The sequence below is a fragment of the Ipomoea nil genome, unplaced genomic scaffold, assembly GCF_001879475.1.
Source record: "Ipomoea nil cultivar Tokyo-kokei standard unplaced genomic scaffold, Asagao_1.1 scaffold0188, whole genome shotgun sequence".
In the NCBI taxonomy this organism is placed as follows: Eukaryota; Viridiplantae; Streptophyta; class Magnoliopsida; order Solanales; family Convolvulaceae; genus Ipomoea; species Ipomoea nil.
Window position 1 is genome coordinate 1,262,375 of NW_017616616.1, and position 22,478 is coordinate 1,284,852.

The window sequence follows — 22,478 nt, forward strand, 5'->3', positions numbered from 1 at the left end:
TTTGCATGTTCTCGAGGGTGTTTGGTAGTTCCGTACCAAACTAAGCTATCGTGAGTTCTTATTTTCGCCCTCGGGGCTAAAATGACTAATAAATCAGATTCATCAAATGGTTGAATGTAAATTGTGCTCAAATACCATTGAATCCTAGAAGAAGATTGTTCTCACATATACACAAAGATGATATAGTTTTCGTTCCCGATTGTTATGTCACGAATGAGAAAGGAATCCATAATACATCTAACAGAGTATCCAGCGTATAGTATAGATATGATGTACAAATGAACAACTTGTCTCGTCTCTTTGCGATGTCTTATAAGCTTTGTTGCTCTCGTTCTTCGAGTTAGGACCTGATTTTCAAGAATGATGTTCATAGAGGTTGGTTAAGGGAGTCAAAAATACCTGACATGGATGAGAGTCGCGATAGTCCATCATCATCTAACAGCCTCGGGTGCAGAGTTGCAGTAAGGAGTGTGCAAGCAAACCAACTTGGTAAACGTGAGGCAGACGCTGGCGAACAAAGCGCCCATTATGAGCCCAGCGACACCCTTCTGCTTATCCAGGCTCACGGCTCTCTTCACGATGCTCCAAAAGCACGGGAGTAGGGCCCCACACGCGAGCATCATGATGTGGTCGAGACCACTGTAATCGATCCCAGCAAGTATGGCTCCGATTGCTGATGATGGGCCGACAAACCCGATGAGCGCAGCCGCTAAGAGGGACCCGTGCCAGCTGTCAGTCGCTCCGAAAATGCAACTTGCCACGGCCGCACCCCTAGGAAGACCGTGCAGGGAGACGGGGAGCACCATGTGGCGGCCAAATCCATAAGCTTTGGGTGCAGCAACCCCTAATGCAAGCCCCTCGGCCAGTGCGTGGAGGGCAATAGCAAGGCAGCACAAAACCGACTGAAGGGTAAGAGAGCTCATCGGGAAGCCGGTTACAGAAGTTAATGAACTTGCTGCAGTCCTCTTGCGACTCCCAAGCTTAGAAACACTTGACGTACAAAAATGTGCAAATGCAAATCCCGTCACTAGGAGCGAAATCAATGATAGAAACTCCATCTTTGAATGCAAGACGAGTTGCAATGGCCTCCAAGCACCCAGGACAAAGGCAATGCCCGATGCTACACCGGTTAGGAGAGCGTGCTGAAGGCGAAACGTAAGAGCAAATGCAACGAGAGAAACTCCTCCAAGAAGTGGGCCAAGACCAAAAAGTAGAGAAATAAAGAAGCCCGAAGCATCCTCTGAACTGCAGAACAACATGATTTGGTTAAATGAGGAATATTAAGGAAAGTGGGTTTTGGACTTGAACCCTTGAGGAGAAACCGAGAAAGGAATAAACAGGTTGAAAGAATCCATACAATGCAAAGCTTAAGAGTAGCGCTTCTGTTTTCATCTTTCCTTTCCATTTTCTAACGTTTTTTTAAAGGGAAGAGAAAACTCACTTGTAGTTGTGGCCAAAGTTTTGGAACACTGTACTTAAACCTTCCATAAATGCTACTGAAAGTGTAGCTGCAGATGCTACATGAGACGGGGAAGCTTCCTGCAAGCCAAAATCCATACAGCCATCAAAATAATTACGCATAAAAGGGGTGAAACTTATCCGTTCGGGAAAGCTTACAAATATGGATTGTGAATGATCTATAATTCATCCTAAAACCTTGTTGATTGTCCCGATGTAACTTGTAAATATAATATTTTATCCTTCTTTCAATGTGTGGTCCGTTCAAAAGGAATGATATAAATAACCTACCTTGAACCCATCGGGAAGGACCTCCGCCATAACCATCCAAATCATACACCCGGCTGCAAAGCCAGTAGCGAAGGGCAGGAACTTGTTAAATGCATCGGCACATACAAATGATGGCACTGCTACAATAGGCTGCATCAACACGATAATTATAGGATTGAACATTGATATACTATTAGCATTAAAATGTGAAGTTTGGCATCATTGTTCATCATCATTAACACAAAAATCAGTAAACAACCCATATTTACAAGTGCAAAGTATTGACGATTTACTAGAGATATAACACCACTAAAAATGCAGGGTGGTCTTTTCTCTAGCGGAGTCTTGAAATAAGGGAATTGGCTCTAGGGAGCAAAACCATGGTGTAGAGAAGTGCATTACTTATAGAATCACGAGCTTCTTTGGGTGGGGGAGGGGAGTAGTTCTTAGCATTTACGTAAACAGAGACATATCTAGCAATCAACTTCCTGATATACAAGTAGATCAAATCGATAGGTGTAAATCTCTTTTATTTACCTGTGGCAGTGAAGTTATTATACTCCATAGCATTGCCTTGTGGGGAGAAACTCCTTTTGATGCAAGAACCATGCTCACAGCCAAGCCTTCGGGAATATTATGCACAGCAATGGCCAAAGTTACCAATACACCTTGAGATAGACCTTTGGAGCCTGCAAAGGATACCCCAACGCCAGCACCTTCACCGAAAGAGTGAAGAGTCATAATTCCAACGACGAGTACAGCTTTTGCTGCATCGGCTCCCTTTATGTCCAACATGCTCACTTCACCATAATGATCAAGGAACTGTTTGTCAATAATGACAAAGATAAAACAAATATCAGTGTAAGTGTTAACAAGCAAGTCAACGTTCTGTTTTATGCAAAGGCATTACAAAAGAATACTATTGAAGCATGTGCTCCATCCCAACTAAAAGCCTAAGCTGATAGTCAGATATTGCACATTTATATTGATATATATTATATGCTCAACACGCCCCCTCACGTGTGCAGGCCGATTACTTTGATGGGCTCCAAGCAACACGTGGACCATAGTCTCTAGTCTTTTTTTTATCGGGTGACGAGGAGATATGACCTTTGATCTGACTCTGATACTAAATTGAAGCATGTTCTCCATCTCAATAAAAGCCTAAGCTGATCGTCAAATATTGCACATTTATATTGATATATATTATATGCTCAACACTAGTAAGCAATTATCTCCGGCATAAAGATTGTATGGCAAATCAAATTCAGTGGGAACTATAAAACCTTATGATAGTGCTTTTTCTTTAAGAACACTAATAAAAATCATGCAATGTTTCAAAAATATCGATGCCTTTTTACAGAGAGAAGAAATAGAGTTCAAGAGAAGTTACCTTTTTACAAAGTGAAATGAAAATTCCACCGGCCAAAATCCCGAATACAACCCAACTGCCACTACCATGGTCTTGTCCTTCCTGTATAAGGTCAAAGCTTGCTGCTAACATAACTCCACCAGCCATTCCATTGCATATTCCCGACCACTGGGGATCAAGGTCAACAAAGAAGAACGGTACTGCACCCAAGCCAGTAGCAGCAGCCATAGCAAGCGTGAAAAACGCAACTGTAGAGACTGAAACCCTATTGTTCCCGCCCCTCAAGTCACCGTTTCCATTACTACCACCATCAGAAGTAAAGGCATACTCTTTACCAGACCCATCTATTACGTTACTTCCAGAATTCGTCAGTGGAGCAGTTACTTTTTGTTTAGTTCCATTTTCAGACTCTGCGGTCACGTGGCCACTCAACACAGATACAAATAGAAAAATTAAGGTAAAATGTCGGAGTCTCAGTTCCATTATGCTCGTAAGTGCATCACTAAATCGCGATGGGAATTAAAGATCCTTAAAAGATCGCCAACCAAACTAATGATTGATGTAACATACAGCTCTCTAGTAAACTAGTTTATATAACTATCCTAATCAATTAGCCAGAATCTGTATCCAACAAATTCTCCTATGAATCAGTTTTTAAGAACTGCTGCATATGAAACGTTGGGCTGCCCCTTTTATCCGGTTCCCCGAGACCAAGTCTGATATAAGATGCTGCACTTCAAATTGTACAAAGATGTACCGCATAAGTAAGTAAACAATTCACAATAACTATAAAAACAAATAGTTCTGGAAATCAAATAATTATCTATAGTCATAAATACAGCCAAAAAGGAAGAAGCTATCCCCTATTCTTCAACTAATCCATGCTAAGTTATGGTAAGATCAACATTTTCATGAATAAGACAAAGAATAGCTAAACAATATTTAATATCACACTCCATAATGTGATGCCTACAACTCTAAGCCATTGTACATTCCATCAAATATTTTCACAATTTAATAGGTAACGAATTAATTACCAGATCATCACAAAGAAACAAAAACAACAATTCTCATGCACCAAATATAAGATGAGGTAAATTAGAAATATATACTGGAATCACTTAACATCAATTCAAAAGAACAAACTCAAAATAACTCAATATCATAATTCATAGCAACACTGCATTTCTCGATTGACGAAAATTTTAAAAAGAACCCATTTTTAGGAGAATTCGACGCAAATTTAAAAAGAACCCAATTTTAGGAGAATTCGCCGCAATCAAAAGTTGTTGGATTAAAGTCCAAAAGAAATGTTTTTTTTTTTCAAATCAATAACGAAATTGAGGGTTTTTTCCTAGGGCAATCAAGAGATTGATATTTTAAGCCAGATAACTACGATCATCAGAGAATTTTCAAGAAACCGTACAAAACCCAGAAAGAATGTGTAAACAAAGGTACCTCTTTTTCTCAGGCGTGGATCAGGAACCAGAGGGGCAAACCATTGACTGGGTCGTCGGTAGAAGCTGAGAAGATTTAGGGTTTCAGAGAAGAAGTGTTGGAATGGAAGGAGGAAAGAAGGGTCGGTAGATTGCGGAGTTTTTCTTTAGGATTTCTACAGTTGTGGTACTTTATTGCCAAACTGATGGGAATTGGTTATTGGGTTCATATCTCTTTCAATCTTACTTGGTAAATACAAAACAATGTTCCATCCACTGTTTTTCTTTTCTTTTTACATATTATTATTATTATTATTTTTTAAATACATATTATTTTTATTATTATCCTCTTAATCATTATTCATTTTTTCTTTTTTCTTTTTTTTCATGAAAATGTGAGGATGGAAAATTGTCATTTTCTCTCAAATTCTCAAATTTTTTTTGGTAAATTTATTAATATTTTTGGTGATTATGGAAATTCGAGCAAATCACATACTAAATTATAGTTCAAATCACATAAAAGATATTGCTCTTTGACCCAAATTGTGTGCCAAGTTCCACTGAAAATGTGAAGATCACGCTCCTTATCTAAACCATGTACGACAAATTTGATCGAAAAAGTGTTGGTTATATGATGAGATATTATACATAATCATGTTACATGTACACTTTTATGTACAAGAGACCTCCACGCTAATTGGTTAACTCCCCCCAATGGCCTTAAATTTTTAATGGTCGCGCCTCTGGAAGTGTGATTTATTTTAATTGGTCTTCCAAGCGAGTAAGTCCGGGGCAAGTCAAATGGTTTTTGTTTGAGCCATTTGGAGTAGCTTTTCTCCTTTGAATATTTTGAAAATTGCCATTAATAAGTCTTTATTGTTGTTTGTAGATTAGATGTGAATGGTGATTAAACCATAGGCTTGTAGAATTCTATGGAGTATGGGCATTAAGTACAGTTTGACATAGCTGTATGTAGTGTATGCCAGATCATTTACTAGTGGTTAAGATAAAGTCATACTTGTTTAAATAATTAAATTAAATTAATAGTAATGCAATTTGCAATTTGGGTGATTTTTTTTTGTTCAAAAGAGGGGTGGGTGAGTTTTTCCAAGTCAATGGAAATCCCAATCCAACACGAAATGCATGTTGTTTTACAAGTCAACATCCCATATCTCTCCCAACCCTCTTTATGCTGCAGATAAGGTACCATAATAATTAATTATCCCTGCATAGTGGTTAGGTAGTGGGCTCACTATAGTTTAACATTTACCATTCAATTAAAAGAAACTCATGGAATGCCCGAGCTCCCTTCTTCTCCCAAAAGGTTGAATCTCCAACTTCAAAGGTCTCTCCACTCCAGTTTAACAGAGCATTTGAAAGAATGCTCGAGTAAGCATTTGAAAGAATGCTCGAGCGAGCTTCTCTCATCTTTTGAAGGTTATTCGAATCATTGTTAGAAGACATTCAATTAGGCATGTTCATCACTGGAGTTAGATGCGTTTGACAAATCATCTTATGGTATCTGAGGTTAAATGTGTTTGGTAAATTATCTGATAGCGTCCGCCCTTTAATTGCAACTGATGCTATAGGGGTGTTCTGGTCTAGATTATTATCTTTTCTTCTTGCAGTGTTCTTTTCCCTTGTTTCCAGAAAGCAAGTTAAAAGAAACTCAGAAAGTGCACTACCACCCTCAGGTGAATTCTAACCTAGTTTCACCATAAACTTCTGCATCTGTGTTTTATGCATATTCCACAAAGAGACAAGAATGTGAATTGCTGCAAATATCTTCCATGACAGCACAAAAACACCCTCCACTCTTTATACTCACATCATTGCTTTGAGGATCTCCCATAAAAGCCAACAACAACCTCAACTCATTCCTCATAGACAAGTCAATCAATTCATAAAAAAAACATCACTGCCAATAGGCATGCACACAAAACAACCACTATAATTTATGCAAAACCGCTAGATACTGCATACAAATTAGAGCTGCCGGGGGATCCAAACATCAGAAATTATCTTCACCTCGTTCTCAATCTATCTTACCACTAATGTTTTGTCATCTAAATAGGCTACAGGTAACAATGTTAAGACTAATTTATCACATGTAGCAAGCACAAGCTCAAGCAATCACAGAAATATGTAAAACTCCCCCAGCTAGAAACCCGAAAGCAATTATTCAGATAACTATTCTTTCACCTTTTACTAAAGATAAGTTATGACTCCGCCAAGACTTGGGAGTTTAATGCGACTTAATTTGGGCATGACCAAAGTTTCTTAGTAATTGAAAACATTACAAACACAAGTAGGATATTGGATTCAGAAAAAAACAAAAGTTGCAATTATACATAGAAAAATCAATACATTGAAACTAATAGAGCTGATGGGCAATGACTTATAACCTGTAAGTTTCTTATGGAAACAATTTTTCCTACAAAAACAGACTCACTGCTCCATTACATTCCAATGTTAGCAGAAGTACTACCAAACCTGTTACCTCTCCTAATAACCCATTGTTAAAGAATCCATATTCTATTTTACAACAATAAGCACCAACTATACAAATCATTTATCCATACCCCATTGTTAAAGAATCGAATTCATCAAGAGTGCAAAGATCAATAGTTTGCAGAGAATAAGGTTTTCAATCAATATTCAGGCATTTTATCAAACAGATGGAGGTATAAGCTCATCAAGTAAGCATTTCACTTCGTATCTACAAATCACAAACAGTCACAGTACATGTTACAAAAATTATTTCCATTACAAAGTATTTCAGGGAAAGCATCACTGAGAACGTGAATCATCATCATCATCATCATCAAGAACCGGAAAGAAAACAAAATCAGTCAAGAAATTCAAACTCATCTTCCCTGAGGTGGGCGACGAATTTGAGGGGGCCCTTCCTGCCCTCCATACCCTCCACCACGAACTCCACCTTGTAAGGCAGGTTGGCGGAAATCGGCTTCCCCTTGTGAAGCGCGGCGTACTGTTTGAGAACCCCGGTTCGGCCAGTCAAGTCGAACTCGGGCACTTTGGGCACGTGATAAACCTTCAAAGGAGCCGTAACCCTAACCTTGGACCCAATTTTGGCAATCGCCTTAGCAGCGGTTTCATCGCAATCCTCGTCGAAACGCAGCGAATTGGCGCTGGGGCCGGGGGAGTTGTCGACGACAGTGGCGGAATCGGAAGAGCATTTGACGGAGAGAAATTGAGGGGTTCGGGTTCGGAATCTGACGTGATGGGATGATGGGTCGGCGGCGTTGGAGATGAGAAGAGAAGGGGTTCTTGAAGAGAAGAGGGCGGCGACGGCTGCTGGACTTGAAGATGTAGTCATGGCGGTTTCTGAGGAGAAGAAAGATCCAACTTTTGGGGGGAGTATATGCGTGAAGATGGATATTTTCTTGCGGGTTTGGCCGTTAGCGGAAGGGATTAGAGAATTTGTGTGGTGGCTGCTTTTATAGCTTTATCTCTCATGGTGTGTCGTAGGTTGTGGTGTCTGCTGGTTGCTCATCTAATGCCACAAAACAATACAAGTTACGTGGAGAATCGTTTTTTCTTTCTCCCCATTATCTTCTTCCAGAATTCACAAAGTACCCACCGGGGCTTAGCTCAATGGTTTAATGGACAATATTTAAGAGAAGAGATTAAAATTGAACAGTATTTGGGAGAAGAGATCAAGGTTCGAATCTCAACGGTGACAGTGTGAGAATTATGTTCTTCGTGCGCACCAGCATTTGGCTCTGTCTACTCCCTTTAAGGGAGAAGAGATTCACAAAGTATTAATATCATCATTGGAAAAGGGTAAAAACTGTCAATCCAATTGATACTCAAATAGTAGATGGTAGAAAATAATATCGAGCACGGTACACTATAATAGTTACATTTAATATAGTGAGTTTTTTGTGAGTGGATCGTTGAGTCACATTGGTCCCCTTATTTACGAAGTTATTGGGTCACTTAATAGCAAGTCATTAAGATTCCGACAACTCAACTAATTCTGACACTATTTCCGACAACAAAGCAATCGACGGGTAAACTATCACCTTCGAATCAACAAAGAAGGTGGTTGCCTTCTCACCTGAGAAGGCAACCCAATTTGGTGGCTTGTTAATCTATGTGAAATGATTTTTTTTTTGAAGTTTAAAATCAAATTTAAAAAAAGATAGCAGGGTAATAACATCCTTGACTGTACATTCTGGTCAGCATAAACAAAGAAAACTAGAGTACAACTACAAATCAGTGACCCATCATTAGCTGTTCTCAACAGTTGAAAACAAGATAAAAACCTAATGAGTTCCTGCCTGCCTGCCTGCCTGCAGCACTACCCAGGAAAGAATAGGAAGAAGACATACAGTCACATTGACAGGTTCCTTCTAGTAGCTTCCATTTTTAACAGAAGATCTTTGATGTCTGTTTCCATCCTCATCTTCATATTGAAATAGTCATGGTAGGATCTTTCAAGTGTCTGCAGCTCATCCCATTTCTGTTTGCGCATTTCCTCCGCCTCGGTCAACCGCAGCTTCGTGATTCGGCTGCTGAATTCTTCTTCAATTCTTTCGCTCTTGCTAACTGCAATTCGCTTCAGTGCATCGGATTCTCTCCTTGCATCGTCAGCACGGGACTGAAACATTTTGGCCTCTGCCTGTTTGATTCTGATAATGCTCTCCAGTTCATCAAATACAGGTTCTTTTGGAATACTTGTCTGCAGATCTAAGCTCATTGCGGGTTTATCATTCCGATGGCACTCAAAATTCGATGGTAAACCAGCAGACTTCTCCAACTGAGGGAGCTTTTCTGCACCGAGACATTTTGACCACACTTGTCCATAGCTGGATTCGGCTATTTTATTATTCACTTCGCGATTTGGTGTTTCTATCTCCTTTCTTGGGGCAATTGGCACATTCCCAGACCTGGCTGACTCTGTTTCTGCAATTTCAAGAAAAGGATGCAAATGAAGATTTAATCAAACCTGAAACAACTGGAAATTTATTGATAAACTTAGTCAAAATGAAGGGAGGCTGATCTTATCCCCCACCTCCTGGTAAGAAATTCCATATTAAAGTAAAAACAAATACAATAAGATTCTTAAAAAAGTTGGAAAAGCTCAGAGAAATGAGTTTCTTGACAACTACAAGAATCGGAAGATAATAGCTGCAAAACAGAGTAAAGAGTGCGACAGTAATTCCCTTCCATTCTTGGATCCTTTTTATAACAACACATTGGATTGAATAAAAACAATTTGTTTCCCTCTGGAGAATTGCAACATCACCAAAGGAAATAAAATAAACAATAATCAATCTCATGAACAAACACAGAAAATTGAAAAACAAATGGTTTCAAAAATCCATACTTATGCTCAAGCATAAAATTATATGCATGGTGCATTTAAGATTTTAAGATATTACTCAGTAAGATTTGGGAGTCGTATTCATTCACAGGAGACCTGGAAATGCACATAAAAGTAGGTCCCAAGTGTGAGCTGCCCAACTGTATGATGTGGTAAGAGGTAAATATTCTGCTCATAACCTATATATGAGCTTAATAAAAAGTTGCTACAGCTCCACAGAATTATTCGTAACTTATTTTATAAATAGGGGACAGATAGTCACAAAAATTACACAGGTCTAGGCCATTCCACACTTAAGTATCAGCTAAAAGAAGTGAAGAAAACAAAAAGCATTGGTAGGCAATAATAAATGATAAACAAAAAAGAGAAGTTAAATGAGTACTCACCAGTTAGGAAATGCATAACCTGATTTTTAACTTCTTGAAGGTCAACCTTAATTGACAACTTTGTCAGCATCTGAATAGCAATCTCATGTAGGCGTTTCCCTCTAACATCTTCACTGGCAAAGAAGATTCTTCTCACATATTCAAGTTCCTTAGAAAGTGCTTCTGCTGTCCAGTCCTTGGCAAAGTTTAGAAAAACTTCTTTGACAAAGCCAAACATCTCAGAAGGATGATCACATGCAACACAATGAAACTGCATCTCTACTGTACCCTGGGTTCCAGATGCACTGCACCCATTTCTAATATAAGATTCACGAAGCCCACAATCTGCATGACACCAATGCAGACACACATCACATCCAACCCAACTACATGTGTTAGATGCCATGTCAAACTTCGAACATACAAGACACATGCAAGCACTGCAGAAACCATTTTTCTTGGAGCAAATTTTACAATCACAATCATCTACAGGCAGGAGACTTCGACATGTAACATTTCTACATCTCAAGTTTAGAAATATCTCAGCCAGCTCAGAAGATGAGACATCATAATTTTGTTGTAGAAATTCTTGAAGGCCAGTTTTCAGAGATACCAATATCTCCAATTGAGTCCGGTGCAATTTCACTAGCATCTCCAAGGTAGTGTCTGTCCTCTTCTGAAGTGCTTTTTGAAGGGCAGTAAGCTGCCACTGCTTACCTGGATTTGAGATGATATCATTGACATACTCTTTCAATGATACTAGATGTTGCCCAGGCATTTCAGTAAACCTCCTGGAAGTTACATGAAGTGGTTCAGACACCATAGTTGTTATAATTGACTCAATAAAGTCAGCTGCAACAGTTGATGCCTGTTCTTTACCATCAGTTTGATTGAATCTGTATAAACTGTCATCTTTCTCCCTCATGACATGTTTCTTGTCTTTAGTGTAGCCTGATCCAGTTTCGTAAGAACCAACACTCCGTGGAGGTGATCTGGCACCATTCGAATAACGAGATTGTGTACCGGGTAACTGTCTATTAAAACTCATTTGTTGATCCAGTACAACAGGCATCCTTGACTTTCCCTCTAGAACATTGAGATGCTTAGCCACAGCTTGACCAGTTGAATTTCCTTGAGAAGATTGGGACTGCCGATGAAATCCAACGCCATTTGATAAAATGGTAGATATTGGAACTTCAGTATTCTTCTGCTCATTTGAAGCAAGATTTTGCCAATCTACACCTTGAAATAAGGGTCTACTTTTAACAGATTGCTCATAATCAACTGAATTGTGTGTTAAAGAACAGCTAGGATTGTGGGTAAAGTGCTGCGATCCTGAAAAGGACATAGACATTGTAAACCCATCAGAGTTTGTTCGAAATGTGCTGTCATAGGATTGAAAGCTCCTTGCTTGACTTGGAGATCCAGGAGGCTCTACAGCATTTTTTGCACCAATAGGCAATAATACATTTGGCAAACTAAGAGAAAGATCAAGAGGTTCGAAACCTAGCTTCTCATCTTTGGGCTTGCAAGTGCCAAGATCTGTTTTCTCAGGTTTTTTGACAGGACCAGATGAGAACAAATCAAGACCCCTGGCACTAGGTAGTTCCATATCAAAGTCCCTAGAAGATGCAATTCCCTTTGATTCACTTTCAAACCTCAATGCATCTTCTGTCAAATTTGTGATCATATAGGGTGAAATAGTCACACCTTTGCCCTTGTCCTTGACAGCTTGGATTGCATCCTCATTTGCAACAGACAAAACAGCTTCACAGGCTCCAGTTTCCTTGGTGAGCCCCTTGTCTACCTGAGATAACTTGGCATCATCTGCCATTGCTTCAAGATTGATACCCTTCATTTCACCTGGTTTTCTTGAAGGTGGAGACTTCTCTGAACCCATGTTCTTAACTTCTTGTTGAAAACAGTTACTTTCCTCATGATTCTTCTCACCCTTGTCACTTCTATCTATGTCTTTCACAGTTCTATCTCCAATTCCAGCTGTACCCATAGAAGCACTCTGGTCATCAGGTAAATCGGCAGGTTCCTTCAACACACGAGCATTTTCTGAATGCCTATCCTCAGACTCAACCTCTGCATGACAAACTTTATTAGACTCAACCTTTTCTGCAAGCAATGAATTTTTTCCATCCTCTAATTCTTTACCCTGCACCTGATGCTCATTGTCAGGCTCCTTCGTTGATGAGTTCAACCCAGCAGACATTTCATTTTTATCTGCAGTCTCTGTGGCAGGTAATGGATGAGGATCTGGTTGTAGTTCTCCCTCTTCCATTTCACTGCTCTGGCCACTACTATTTACTTGTAATTCTTCAGCTCTCTTAATTTCTACACTCCTTGATTGTTCACTCCCAGAGTCCTTTGACCAAGCTGGTGATTTAGCATCTCTCATCCCCGATGGAGACTTTGCCTTTACAACATCATCTGATTCTGCCTTAGTTACTCTAACTAACTCACCACTACATTTCGAAACTTCTTCACCATCTTTTCCAGCACCAATCCTGCGCCAGGATGACACACTCCCCTCCCGCCGAGACCTATCCCTTTCTGATCTAAATCCCTTTGGAATTTCCCTACGTGTTGCAGAAAAGCTTTCAGACCGATGAATCCGATCTGCAGTATACCCTCCCCTTGGGGAAGAGCTCAGGATCCCTCGCTCATTTGCATAGTTGTACCGATCATAGCTCTTCCGTCTATCATAATTGTCTGCATCATAATCTGGCCGCTTCCTAACAGATCTCAAACTATCTCTGTCATCATCTGACCGATCATACCTAGATGATGAAGAAGACAGGACCTTTCTCCCACCCTCAGACTTGTAATAAAAACTCCTGTGTGATGAGGAACGATGCAAGCTGGGATCCTCCTCCCTCCTTCCCCAATCTTTTGACACACTCTTTTCTCCATATGAGTCAAGATCATCACTGGACCTCAACCTCTTCATCGTTAATTTTACAAAATATATATAAAATAACTATATATCGGAAGAGATCATCCAACAAACTGCAGCCAAGTCCAAATCTTTCCCCCTTTATGCACAGCAAACCAGATTTGGAACCAATCCTGAACAGAGAAAGAACTACTGATCTCAGCACCTCCCTGTTCAATTTACATACAAAGTAAAGGAGAAATCTTCAAGCCCGAACTTTCCCAAATCTTCACTCTAACCACAGCTCAAGTACTATAAAATTATACGGAATTACAAACAACGCTCCCGGAAATCCAAGTAAACGGGAATGAGGCCGAACACAACAAAACCCTAATTTCTAACTAAAACAAACATTTCCATTACAACATCATCAACGTCGATAACAGATCTTGATGAAACTCCACAACCTGGCTAATTAAAGTACAACAACAATAAATCAAACAACGATACATACAGATGACATGCGGAAACCATCTATTTCCCAAAAAAAAAAAAAAAAAAAAAAAAAAAAAAATCCAAAATGAAAGGGTTCAAGTTTGAAGGCCCAGTTGAGAAGTTTACCGCAGGACAGAACCGGAGAGAGCTAGAGAAGTCGTCGATCCTTTGCCAGAAAATATTCTCTGGTGCGACGCTTTCCGGCGACGTTTCGGTGAATATACCGTAGAAAAGAGTATGCGGAGAGAGAGAGAGAGAGAGAGAAGGGCAGGTTAGTCAACGAAGATTTATCAGGAAGGTGAGAAGGGGATTTGAATACGCAAGTTGCAGCGGGGCCCACATGGGTGTCAAATAGACAAAGGGCATTGGCTGGAAATGATTTAATGCGCATTGGAGCGCACGTTAGTCAACCTGTTTTAGTCAACCTCCCTTTGAAAGTTAAAGTGAAGCACTCCAACCTTTCCACGTCACCGGTTACTTCATGAAATGCTTTTTACCCAACTAGCTTTTTTTTTTTTTTTTTGAATAATAGATCAAATAGACCATTCAGCGACACTTTGATTTAGTGTCTTTTCAATATATATCAAGATCCGTGAATAGGTTTGCTCATGCTTTGACAAGAGCTACTTGTTCTTAGACTGGTTCTTCTTGTTGGTTGATTACATTTTCTTCTTGTATTGAACATTTGCGTTAATGAAAGTTCCTTTAGTTTTCAAAAAAAAAAAAAAAAAAAAAACCACTCAACTGCACACCAAATTACAATTAAATTATCAAACCCCAAAAAAATGCAATGAACCATTAAACAACACAAACACATGCAATTTAATTCAAAATTACATGTTTAATTGTTTACCTGATGTGACGGTTACCTATTTTAAAAATAATTTTAAATAAATAATTAATTAAAATTTAAAAAAAAAAAAAAACAGAAACAATCGGCCAGAGACGTCTCCGGCCAGAAGTTTTTTTTTTTTACATTATTTTATTTAAAATTAATTTTAAAATCAGTAACACCGCGTCAGCATACTTTCATGTAAATATGTTATTTTGAGTTCAATTGTATAAATTTGTGCCGTTCATGAACTTAATTATATATATATTTTTAATTCGATGGCCTAATTGCAATTTGGTGTACAGTTGAATGACCTATTTGACCCTTATTCATTCTTCTTTTTTTTTTTACAAGAAAAATCACCACTATCATTAATCATTAACCGGAGTCGTTTGCGGAGATTGTTCAGAATCGAAGCCAAAATTCAAAGAGAACAACAATAAATCAAAATCAAGAGCAGATTTAATTTCTGAAAAATTTAGATTGCGACTAGTTAAGCTGATCGTAAGAATTAAGACATGTTTATGACACCATTATGTACACAAGTAGTTTATTTTATAAATCTTTCTATAATGTTGTTAATATATAGAACAGAGTATATAACACAATATTATCGAATAATTTGCTCTATAGTCTATACAAACTCTATAGACTTTATTTTAAAAGGGGATTTGTTGGATGGAGGGTCCAATTACTATTTGACTATTGGAATTTAGATTTTGACTCTTCATTATTGCTTTTTCTGACTCTTGTTTGGGGATGTCTGACTTTTCTGCACAGCAAAGTGGCCCAGCCTCACTGCCTACCCATTAAAAAACAATTTTTAAACAATAATTCTGGTAGAGGCGTAGAGCCCAGTTTACAACGTCGGCAATAATAATAATACTCCGTATAATATTACTCCACTGATCACTATATGTCAAATGGTATCATATACGGAGTAATAATTTATCACCAATAATAAAAGTAAGAGCAATTTTGATCATGTGACTAAAAGAGTCTTATTAATTTTAGTTATTGATTTTTAAAAGTGTCAATTGAGTACATTAATTATGTAATTTTTATCAATTTTAGTCACTTTGATCAAATTTCGTCAGAAAATTTTAATAGTTAAAATAATTATGGTATTTTGATCATTTCACGTTTATTTTCTTCTTCTCCGACGAACCCATCCCTTTCTATCCCATTTTCGGCGTTCTTTCTCCTTGCAAACCCTATCTTTCATATCATCAAACCTCCTTTTCCCCATAATCTTAGCTTTCCCTGCAATCAAATCGCCATTAACAATACTGTTTATACAAATTATGTTCAACTAACACCGCCACATGCACTCTGAATTGGAGCCTACTGGGTAAATCCCAAGGTTTGCATTTGTTGAGATCGACATCTCCAATGGCGGCGACGGGGCTGAAGGTGATGTCTGTGACTTTCTTCTTAAGATAATGAACGTCTGGGGGAAGGTAAACCACTGCGACCTCTCATCGGCCGCAGCCACCCCCTGTTATGTGTCTATTGCTCCTCATCCTCCGTGACCCACCAACGGGTAAAAACTCGCAGCTTCTGGCACTTGAAGGTCTCCTGCTACCCTTGAGCCTACGACAACGAGTTTAGGTTCGTCGAGGAAGACGATCGCGATTCTGACGCCGCCGCCAACATTTCCTTCCCCTCCTGGCGGCTCAACGTCGTCAATCGGCCCAGCTTAGTTCACGACGCAACTTATGACTATAGGGGAAATTGTTGGAGTTCATTGCATTCGCCGAAAACGGGAGAGAAAGTGATGGACTCGCCTGGGAAGAAAAAAAGAGACGTGAAATGATCAAAATATCCTCATTATGTTAGCTATTAAAATTTTCTGACAAATTTGGCCAGAGTGACCAAAATTGACAAAAATTGCATAGTTAAGATACTAAATTGACACTTTTGAAAGCAGTGAATGAAATTAACAAGACCACTATAGTCATAGGACCAAAATTGAAATTTCCTCTTAAAGTAATAATACATTTCAAATGCCTCAAAAGAATGATTAAGTTGATTAAATATGATTCTTGCATATGCAAATTACGAATTTAATTATTGTCAACATCCTCTTGATCTAACATGTCACACAAGGTCTTCCTAGTATTGTGTGTGATTTGTCGTTTATTGCATATGAGCTAAGTTTACCTAGTGTATGTTGAGACTTAGACATAGTATAGGTTTATTAGTCTGTTACCTGGTTTTTAAGACTTGTATGTGTTGTTTCCTTCTTCTGTGGGATTGCTCCCTATTTATTTCTTCTGCAATCTCTCAATAATACACGTTGAGTTTACACTCTCACAGTGTACACGTTTGGCTAAGGATTATGTGAGAACAGTACCATATGAGAGAAATAAGAACTAATCTTAGCCTTGCATTTGTAAAAATTTGACGGATTTGATCAGCTATTTTTTTTTTAAAGTATGGTGGCATTTTCATAATTATTATCAACTTCACTATTCAAACTTGAACACTTAAATATGCACTTTCGCATTTTTGCAATGCAATCTTTTAATACTAAATATGCAAAATGGTAATATATACCAAATGTGCAAAATATTAAACCTAAATGTGCAAACTAAAAAAGTTTGAGGATTGTAGATTTTAGTGTTCAAGTTTGTATAATAAAATCATTGGTGAAAATTACAAAAATATCACCGCATTTTTCTTTAAAAAAAAATTGATCCGATCTGCCTGATTTTTTTCACATGTAGAGTTGAAATTGGTTCTTATTTCTGTCCTAAAAACTTGTTCATCTAACACACACATACATGTTCTTGTGCGGACAGTACTTCACGTGCGGTCACTCAGCATTAGGTGCGTATAAATGCACTACTAAATATTCGAAAATGCACTATTAGGTATGATGAGATGTGCATTTTTTTTATCTGTGGTACATTGATGCATTTCATTGTGGTGCATTTTTGTATACTATATGATGCATTTATGCATACTTGATAGTGAATCTGTACTGACGGCACAAGAGCCTGATATATGTGTGTATATATATATATATATATATATATATATATATATATATATATATAGGCTTCGAATCTGGTGCAACCCCTATACTAGATGAGATCATGAGATCTCATGATATCCATTGATTTATTTTTCATAAATGGTTGAAATTATAAGAGATTGTCAAAGTAATTAATGATATATTTAAATCAAAAGGATTAAATAGTAAGTGTAGATATATGTTTAATTATGGATATAATTCAATTGGAATCTTAAGCATTATATTAGGGAGATTATGAATGGAAATTGATATTTTAAATTATTAGGGACCCATCAATGGTAATAATTAATTATATTTTGTACATCTGAATTTTTAAATTATGTGAAATTTTACGGCGGTGTGTGCGTGGGTGTGGAATGGTGTGTGCGTTTTATAATTTGCCATGGTGTATACCTCCTGTTACAGAAAACCGCACACGCCATTCCACACCCGCGCACACACCATCGTAAAATTTCCCACAATTAAAAAAAAAAAAAAAACACAACAAGCCCAATACTATATCTACTACACACTGATTATCTACTCGGAATTCAAACGCCGATACCCAAATTAGATTCGTATATTTTTGTTTTTTTTGGATACGTTTCGCACACTCCTGAAACTAGTAACACACAAACCAAAATGTACATGCCTGTATCACGAAATGCACATACCAAAACGCATAATTTTATAAAAAAAATCAGCACGCCATGCCCTGTTACAGTAAAACGCACACACAATTCCACACCCACGCACACACCGCCGTAAAATTCCAAAGAAAATCACTAAGAGAGAGAGAAATATTGATTAAGGAGAGCTGAAATAATGCTACAAATCTTTATAAATATGGAAATAAATGAAATGGAAAGTAATAAATATAGTGCTTATGGACAAAAAGACCAATGCTCCATCTAAAATTAGTATAACATGGGATCCAAGTGGTAATCAATCTGAATCGTCAAAAAATTAAAATCAACGATCAGGGAGTGTGCTCACGGGCTCGACTGACTAGGGGGTGTGCACCGGATTCAAAATCTCTATATCTAAAAACATAATAAGTCTCAATCAAAGTTATATCCCTCATTTATGTCCATATTTTTAATGCTAACTATTTTGTACATTGTGCTTTTAGAGTTGTACTATACAATTTTTTAGACAAAAGTACCCTTACTGTTATAACTTCCGTTATCTTTTCCGTTACTTACCATGCACATGCATCTACCATATATTTTCTTATATTCTTTAATTATAACAAAATATTTGTAAAACATTATATATTCATAATATATTAGATTAATATAATAAATAAATTTTATTTTACTTTGATTTTAATTAGTAAAAATTTGTTAGTTATTTTTTAAAAATATAAATATTGGGCATATGTTTTTGCGCATCGCGCATTAAAAAGACTAGTATATATATCTACTATACTAATAAGAGTCCAAGAGAGTTAGGCCTATAATGGGTAGAAAAAATGGCGGTTAAATTTTTTAATCAAATGAATGGCTCAGATTGATCAGATTTTAATTTTTCCTTAACATTTCTTAATTTATCCTTAATGAATATAATTATCCGTTAACTTTTCCGTTAACTTCTGTTAGTTTACCGTTAACTTACTCATTGATTTCAATAAGAAAGGTATTAGGTTCGAACCCCATCCCAATCAAAGTTGGCATAATTAGTACTCTATTTTACTCTTATTAAATTAAATAATAATTTAGTAGTTACAACAAAAAATAATACATATGCATTTCTTTAATTTAGAATTATGTGTCTACAATGTCTTTATTCAAAAAAAATTATTCATTATCAATAAATTAAATAAGAGAAATAATTTCATTAGTTATATTGTATTTATTTTTCTCCAATATAAAAATTGTTTACATACAAATTCATTAATTGATTATATTCGTTACATTGTCCCTACAATGTCTTTATTAAAAAAAAATATTCATTATCAATAAATTAATTAAGAGAAATAATTGTATTAGTTATATTGTCTTTATATTTCTCCAATGTAAAAATTCTTTACATTCAAATTCATCAACGCATTATATTCACTACATTGTCTATTATTTTTTTGTGCACTATTTTTTAATTAAATATCAAAGTTATAATACAAAATAATGTTATATATTTGTTTACCAAGTATTTTATTAATACCATGAAAAACTTAAAAAAAAATAATTAATAAAGCCAATCATATTAATTACTTGAGGGATTTGTTAACAAAGAGAGTATTCAAATCACACAACAAATTGAAGTGAGAACTACCTCGCAATGTCCTTGTTTAACAATCAGCAGTTAGCAGTTAGCGAATTATATTAGCGAATTTGACCAGCGATTTATATCAACGATTGGTAAAAAGATATATTGAAAAAAATTAGCTGTTTAGATTAACATGTAAAATGACATAAGGGTGTACATATAATAATAATAATAATAATAATAATAATAATAATAATAATAATAATAATAATAATAATAATAATAATTGTTTTAAAAGAAATAAAAAATAAAAAATATAATTAAGTCAATCATATTAACTATTTGGGGATTTATTGACAAAATGAGTATTCAAATCACACAACAAATTGAAGTGGAAACTAGCTCGCAATGTCCTTTTTTGACAATCAGCAGTTAGCTCTTCAATATTAGTACATATTTAATATTTTATGTCTTAATTTTTATTTGCTCTCCCTTATGTCCCGTATTTGGTTTCAACCATACCTATACAATTATTTTATTGACAATTATAATCAATCTTGACTATATTATCTTGCATTTGTAAATTTAGAATTGCCTATTTAAATACGCAAATTTAACATTCAATTATTTATGCATGAACAATTCAAATATAATCTTACCTTGATATACATTAAAGTACTTATTAAAAAAAAAAAAAATATTGGGCATTATCTCAATCGCGCAATGCCCGTAAAAAACTAGTATATATATATATATATGAATGACAAAAAGTCCATTCATACAACCTTATCCACACGTAGGAGCTTTGAGAACACAAGGCACACATTGCTTTCCCATTGGCAACACCAAGATATTTTCCTTCAAGCAATTAACCATTTCCCCTTCACTCTCTCTACCCTTCAATTCCCCAAGTAATCATCTTTCTATACAACATCCCTCAATCCTTGATCACCAATTTCCATAAACCCTCCATGGCTGCAATCTCAATTTCTCACTCTCTACACAGCACCAGGCTTTCACCCCTGCAACTCTACCCCAAATCCTGCACCAGTACTCCAAGATCACTCATCTCCGTCGTAGTTTCTTGCCGGACCGGCGAGCCGCCGGAGCCTTTGAAACCCAGAACAGACAAGGAAAACAAGAGCAAAGTAGAGGTTGTTGGTGGGGTGGAGAAGCTGGGAAAATGGTTGAAGGATAGTTTGGGTCCGAAGAAGAAGGGTGACTGGAAGGACTTGGCACTGATGAGCCTGTCATTTGCTGTATATGTGTATATATCTCAGCAGATAGTGTGTGCTTACTGTGCTTGGATGTCCTTGCTGAAGCAATCTTTGTAGAATATATTATTATAAGATTGATTCAAAGTCATATGTTTTTACATACAATCTTTATTTTTATGATCCATGAGGTCTGATCTTCTTGTTTGATTTGTAAACAGAAGCCCGCAGTGGATATAGTTGAAGCCTACAAAGGGTGGTTGCAGATTAAGAATAATTATGTGATTATCAATCAAATCATTGCCTATAAATATGTTGTGCACTCAAAATCCTTTAATTCATTGAATCTAGTTTATGCAATTGTATTATCTTATCTAAATTTTAAAAAACATACACGATGACTACTGATCGGTAGCAGAAATGCATATTTGGTCATATATATATATATATATATATATATATATATATATATATATATAGGCGAGTTCAGGTGTGGCGGTGCGGCATCACCAATAGTTCAAAAAATATACACCATCATCGTTAGAAAAATACACCACAAAAAACAGAGACAAATTAGATACGTATCACCAAAAACACACCAGTAGATGTGAGTAAAAACAACATATAGTGTTCGAAAATACACCATTGGGGTGGTGAGTTATATGGTGTATTTTTTTGGGTCTGTTTGTGTATTTTTTGATATTTTATTGGATTTCATTGTGGTGTGTTTTCTTACACTGTTGGTGTATTCTGAAATTCCGTTGCACAGCCACACCGGAAGACCCCGCCGCATTTGAACTTTTTCCTATATATATATACTCCGGGCCTCCGGCCACATGCCAAGAAGTGATTGGATGCCAAACTGATAATCCAATAAACTTTTGCCACCTCAATTCGAAGGTGCATCTGGGGCATACATGCTCTATTATCTCGTCGTATGACAGATGATTCACATGCAAACATATGCACAGTGTACTGAAGAAGCTAATTAAGTGAGATCTTTCTGTCGTGTTTCCACATGCATCCTGTCCAAGTAGGTACTATACAGCTTCCATGTAATGTGTTCATTTGTCGTCTATTTGTACATTATTGTTGACTTTGATTCCAAATCTTGGTTGATATGATGCACTTTTACTTTTCCACCATTTCTGATCTGCCTATTTTGACCAGTTTTTCATTCCACCATGCCAAAGTTTAGCAATGTGAATTATATTTAACCTGGGATAGTTTTGTCACTTTAATAAAGGATGTTAGATTCTTATCAACATTTTTTTTCGATCAAGTTTATTGTATATAATTTTTTTTAATTAATGTGATTTATGTATATGATTTGTGATTTGTGACCCAACCTCAACCTGTGGTAGATTTGATGGAAAAAAAGATGATTGGGCTAGATGACCTTGGCCAATGAATGGTTATCTAAGCTCAAGGATGTGAGTCGACTAGTCGAGTGAGCTTGGGTCGGGAGCTCATTCGATCCTGAATACTTGCAAGGTTTATGGAGTCCGATAATTCTTGAGGGATACGGGTTGGGGTTAGCAGTTAGCAAGACCATTAGGGAAGGAGTGTTTG

At 36.9% G+C, this 22,478-nt stretch overlaps 3 protein-coding genes across 7 annotated transcripts; all 3 read right to left on the reverse strand.

Moving 5' to 3' along the window:
- Window positions 1-103: 103 nt before the first annotated feature.
- On the reverse strand, window positions 104-4,783 carry LOC109181100 (putative zinc transporter At3g08650). 3 transcript variants are annotated; one of them, XM_019330871.1, is made up of 6 exons: window positions 4,559-4,783; window positions 3,122-3,829; window positions 2,266-2,550; window positions 1,750-1,878; window positions 1,442-1,539; window positions 104-1,245 (listed from the first exon to the last, which is right to left on the reverse strand). In XM_019330871.1, exons 2-6 carry the CDS (start codon window positions 3,581-3,583, stop codon window positions 432-434), a joined length of 1,788 nt encoding a protein of 595 aa, XP_019186416.1. In that variant the 5' UTR covers window positions 3,584-3,829; window positions 4,559-4,783; the 3' UTR covers window positions 104-431. The 3 variants fall into 3 exon arrangements, with proteins under 3 accessions (XP_019186416.1, XP_019186402.1, XP_019186409.1); XM_019330857.1 differs by having other exon boundaries at window positions 3,122-3,834; window positions 4,559-4,775; XM_019330864.1 differs by having other exon boundaries at window positions 3,122-3,856; window positions 4,559-4,775.
- A 2,392-nt stretch (window positions 4,784-7,175) lies between these two features.
- LOC109181121 (ferredoxin-thioredoxin reductase, variable chain-like) lies at window positions 7,176-8,040 on the reverse strand. Its single transcript, XM_019330879.1, has 2 exons — window positions 7,356-8,040; window positions 7,176-7,324 (listed from the first exon to the last, which is right to left on the reverse strand). The coding sequence occupies exon 1, from the start codon at window positions 7,874-7,876 to the stop codon at window positions 7,385-7,387; it is 492 nt and encodes a 163-aa protein (XP_019186424.1). The 5' UTR covers window positions 7,877-8,040; the 3' UTR covers window positions 7,176-7,324; window positions 7,356-7,384.
- Window positions 8,041-8,655: 615 nt separating this feature from the next.
- On the reverse strand, window positions 8,656-13,913 carry LOC109181130 (protein OBERON 4). Of its 3 annotated transcripts, none has more exons than XM_019330888.1 (3): window positions 13,760-13,913; window positions 10,276-13,605; window positions 8,897-9,468 (listed from the first exon to the last, which is right to left on the reverse strand). In XM_019330888.1, exons 2-3 carry the CDS (start codon window positions 13,211-13,213, stop codon window positions 8,897-8,899), a joined length of 3,510 nt encoding a protein of 1,169 aa, XP_019186433.1. In that variant the 5' UTR covers window positions 13,214-13,605; window positions 13,760-13,913. The 3 variants fall into 3 exon arrangements, with proteins under 3 accessions (XP_019186445.1, XP_019186433.1, XP_019186440.1); XM_019330895.1 differs by having other exon boundaries at window positions 10,276-13,609; XM_019330900.1 differs by lacking the exon at window positions 13,760-13,913 and having other exon boundaries at window positions 8,656-9,468; window positions 10,276-13,213.
- Between the last annotated feature and the right edge of the window lie 8,565 nt (window positions 13,914-22,478).

What these genes read in the sequence shown, in the direction of transcription:
- LOC109181100 (XM_019330871.1), bottom strand. Translation starts at nt 3,583, where the DNA reads ATGGAACTGAGACTCCGACATTTTACCTTAATTTTTCTATTTGTATCT. An exon ending in TAATAACTTCACTGCCACAG is followed by an intron (nt 1,879 to 2,265) that starts GTAAATAAAAGA and finishes GTGTTGATGCAG; the next exon opens with CCTATTGTAGCAGTGCCATC. An exon ending in TCCTTCCCGATGGGTTCAAG is followed by an intron (nt 1,540 to 1,749) that starts GTAGGTTATTTA and finishes TTTGGCTTGCAG; the next exon opens with GAAGCTTCCCCGTCTCATGT.
- LOC109181121 (XM_019330879.1), bottom strand. Translation starts at nt 7,876, where the DNA reads ATGACTACATCTTCAAGTCCAGCAGCCGTCGCCGCCCTCTTCTCTTCA.
- LOC109181130 (XM_019330900.1), bottom strand. Translation starts at nt 13,213, where the DNA reads ATGAAGAGGTTGAGGTCCAGTGATGATCTTGACTCATATGGAGAAAAG. An exon ending in GGTTATGCATTTCCTAACTG is followed by an intron (nt 9,469 to 10,275) that starts GTGAGTACTCAT and finishes TTGAAATTGCAG; the next exon opens with AAACAGAGTCAGCCAGGTCT.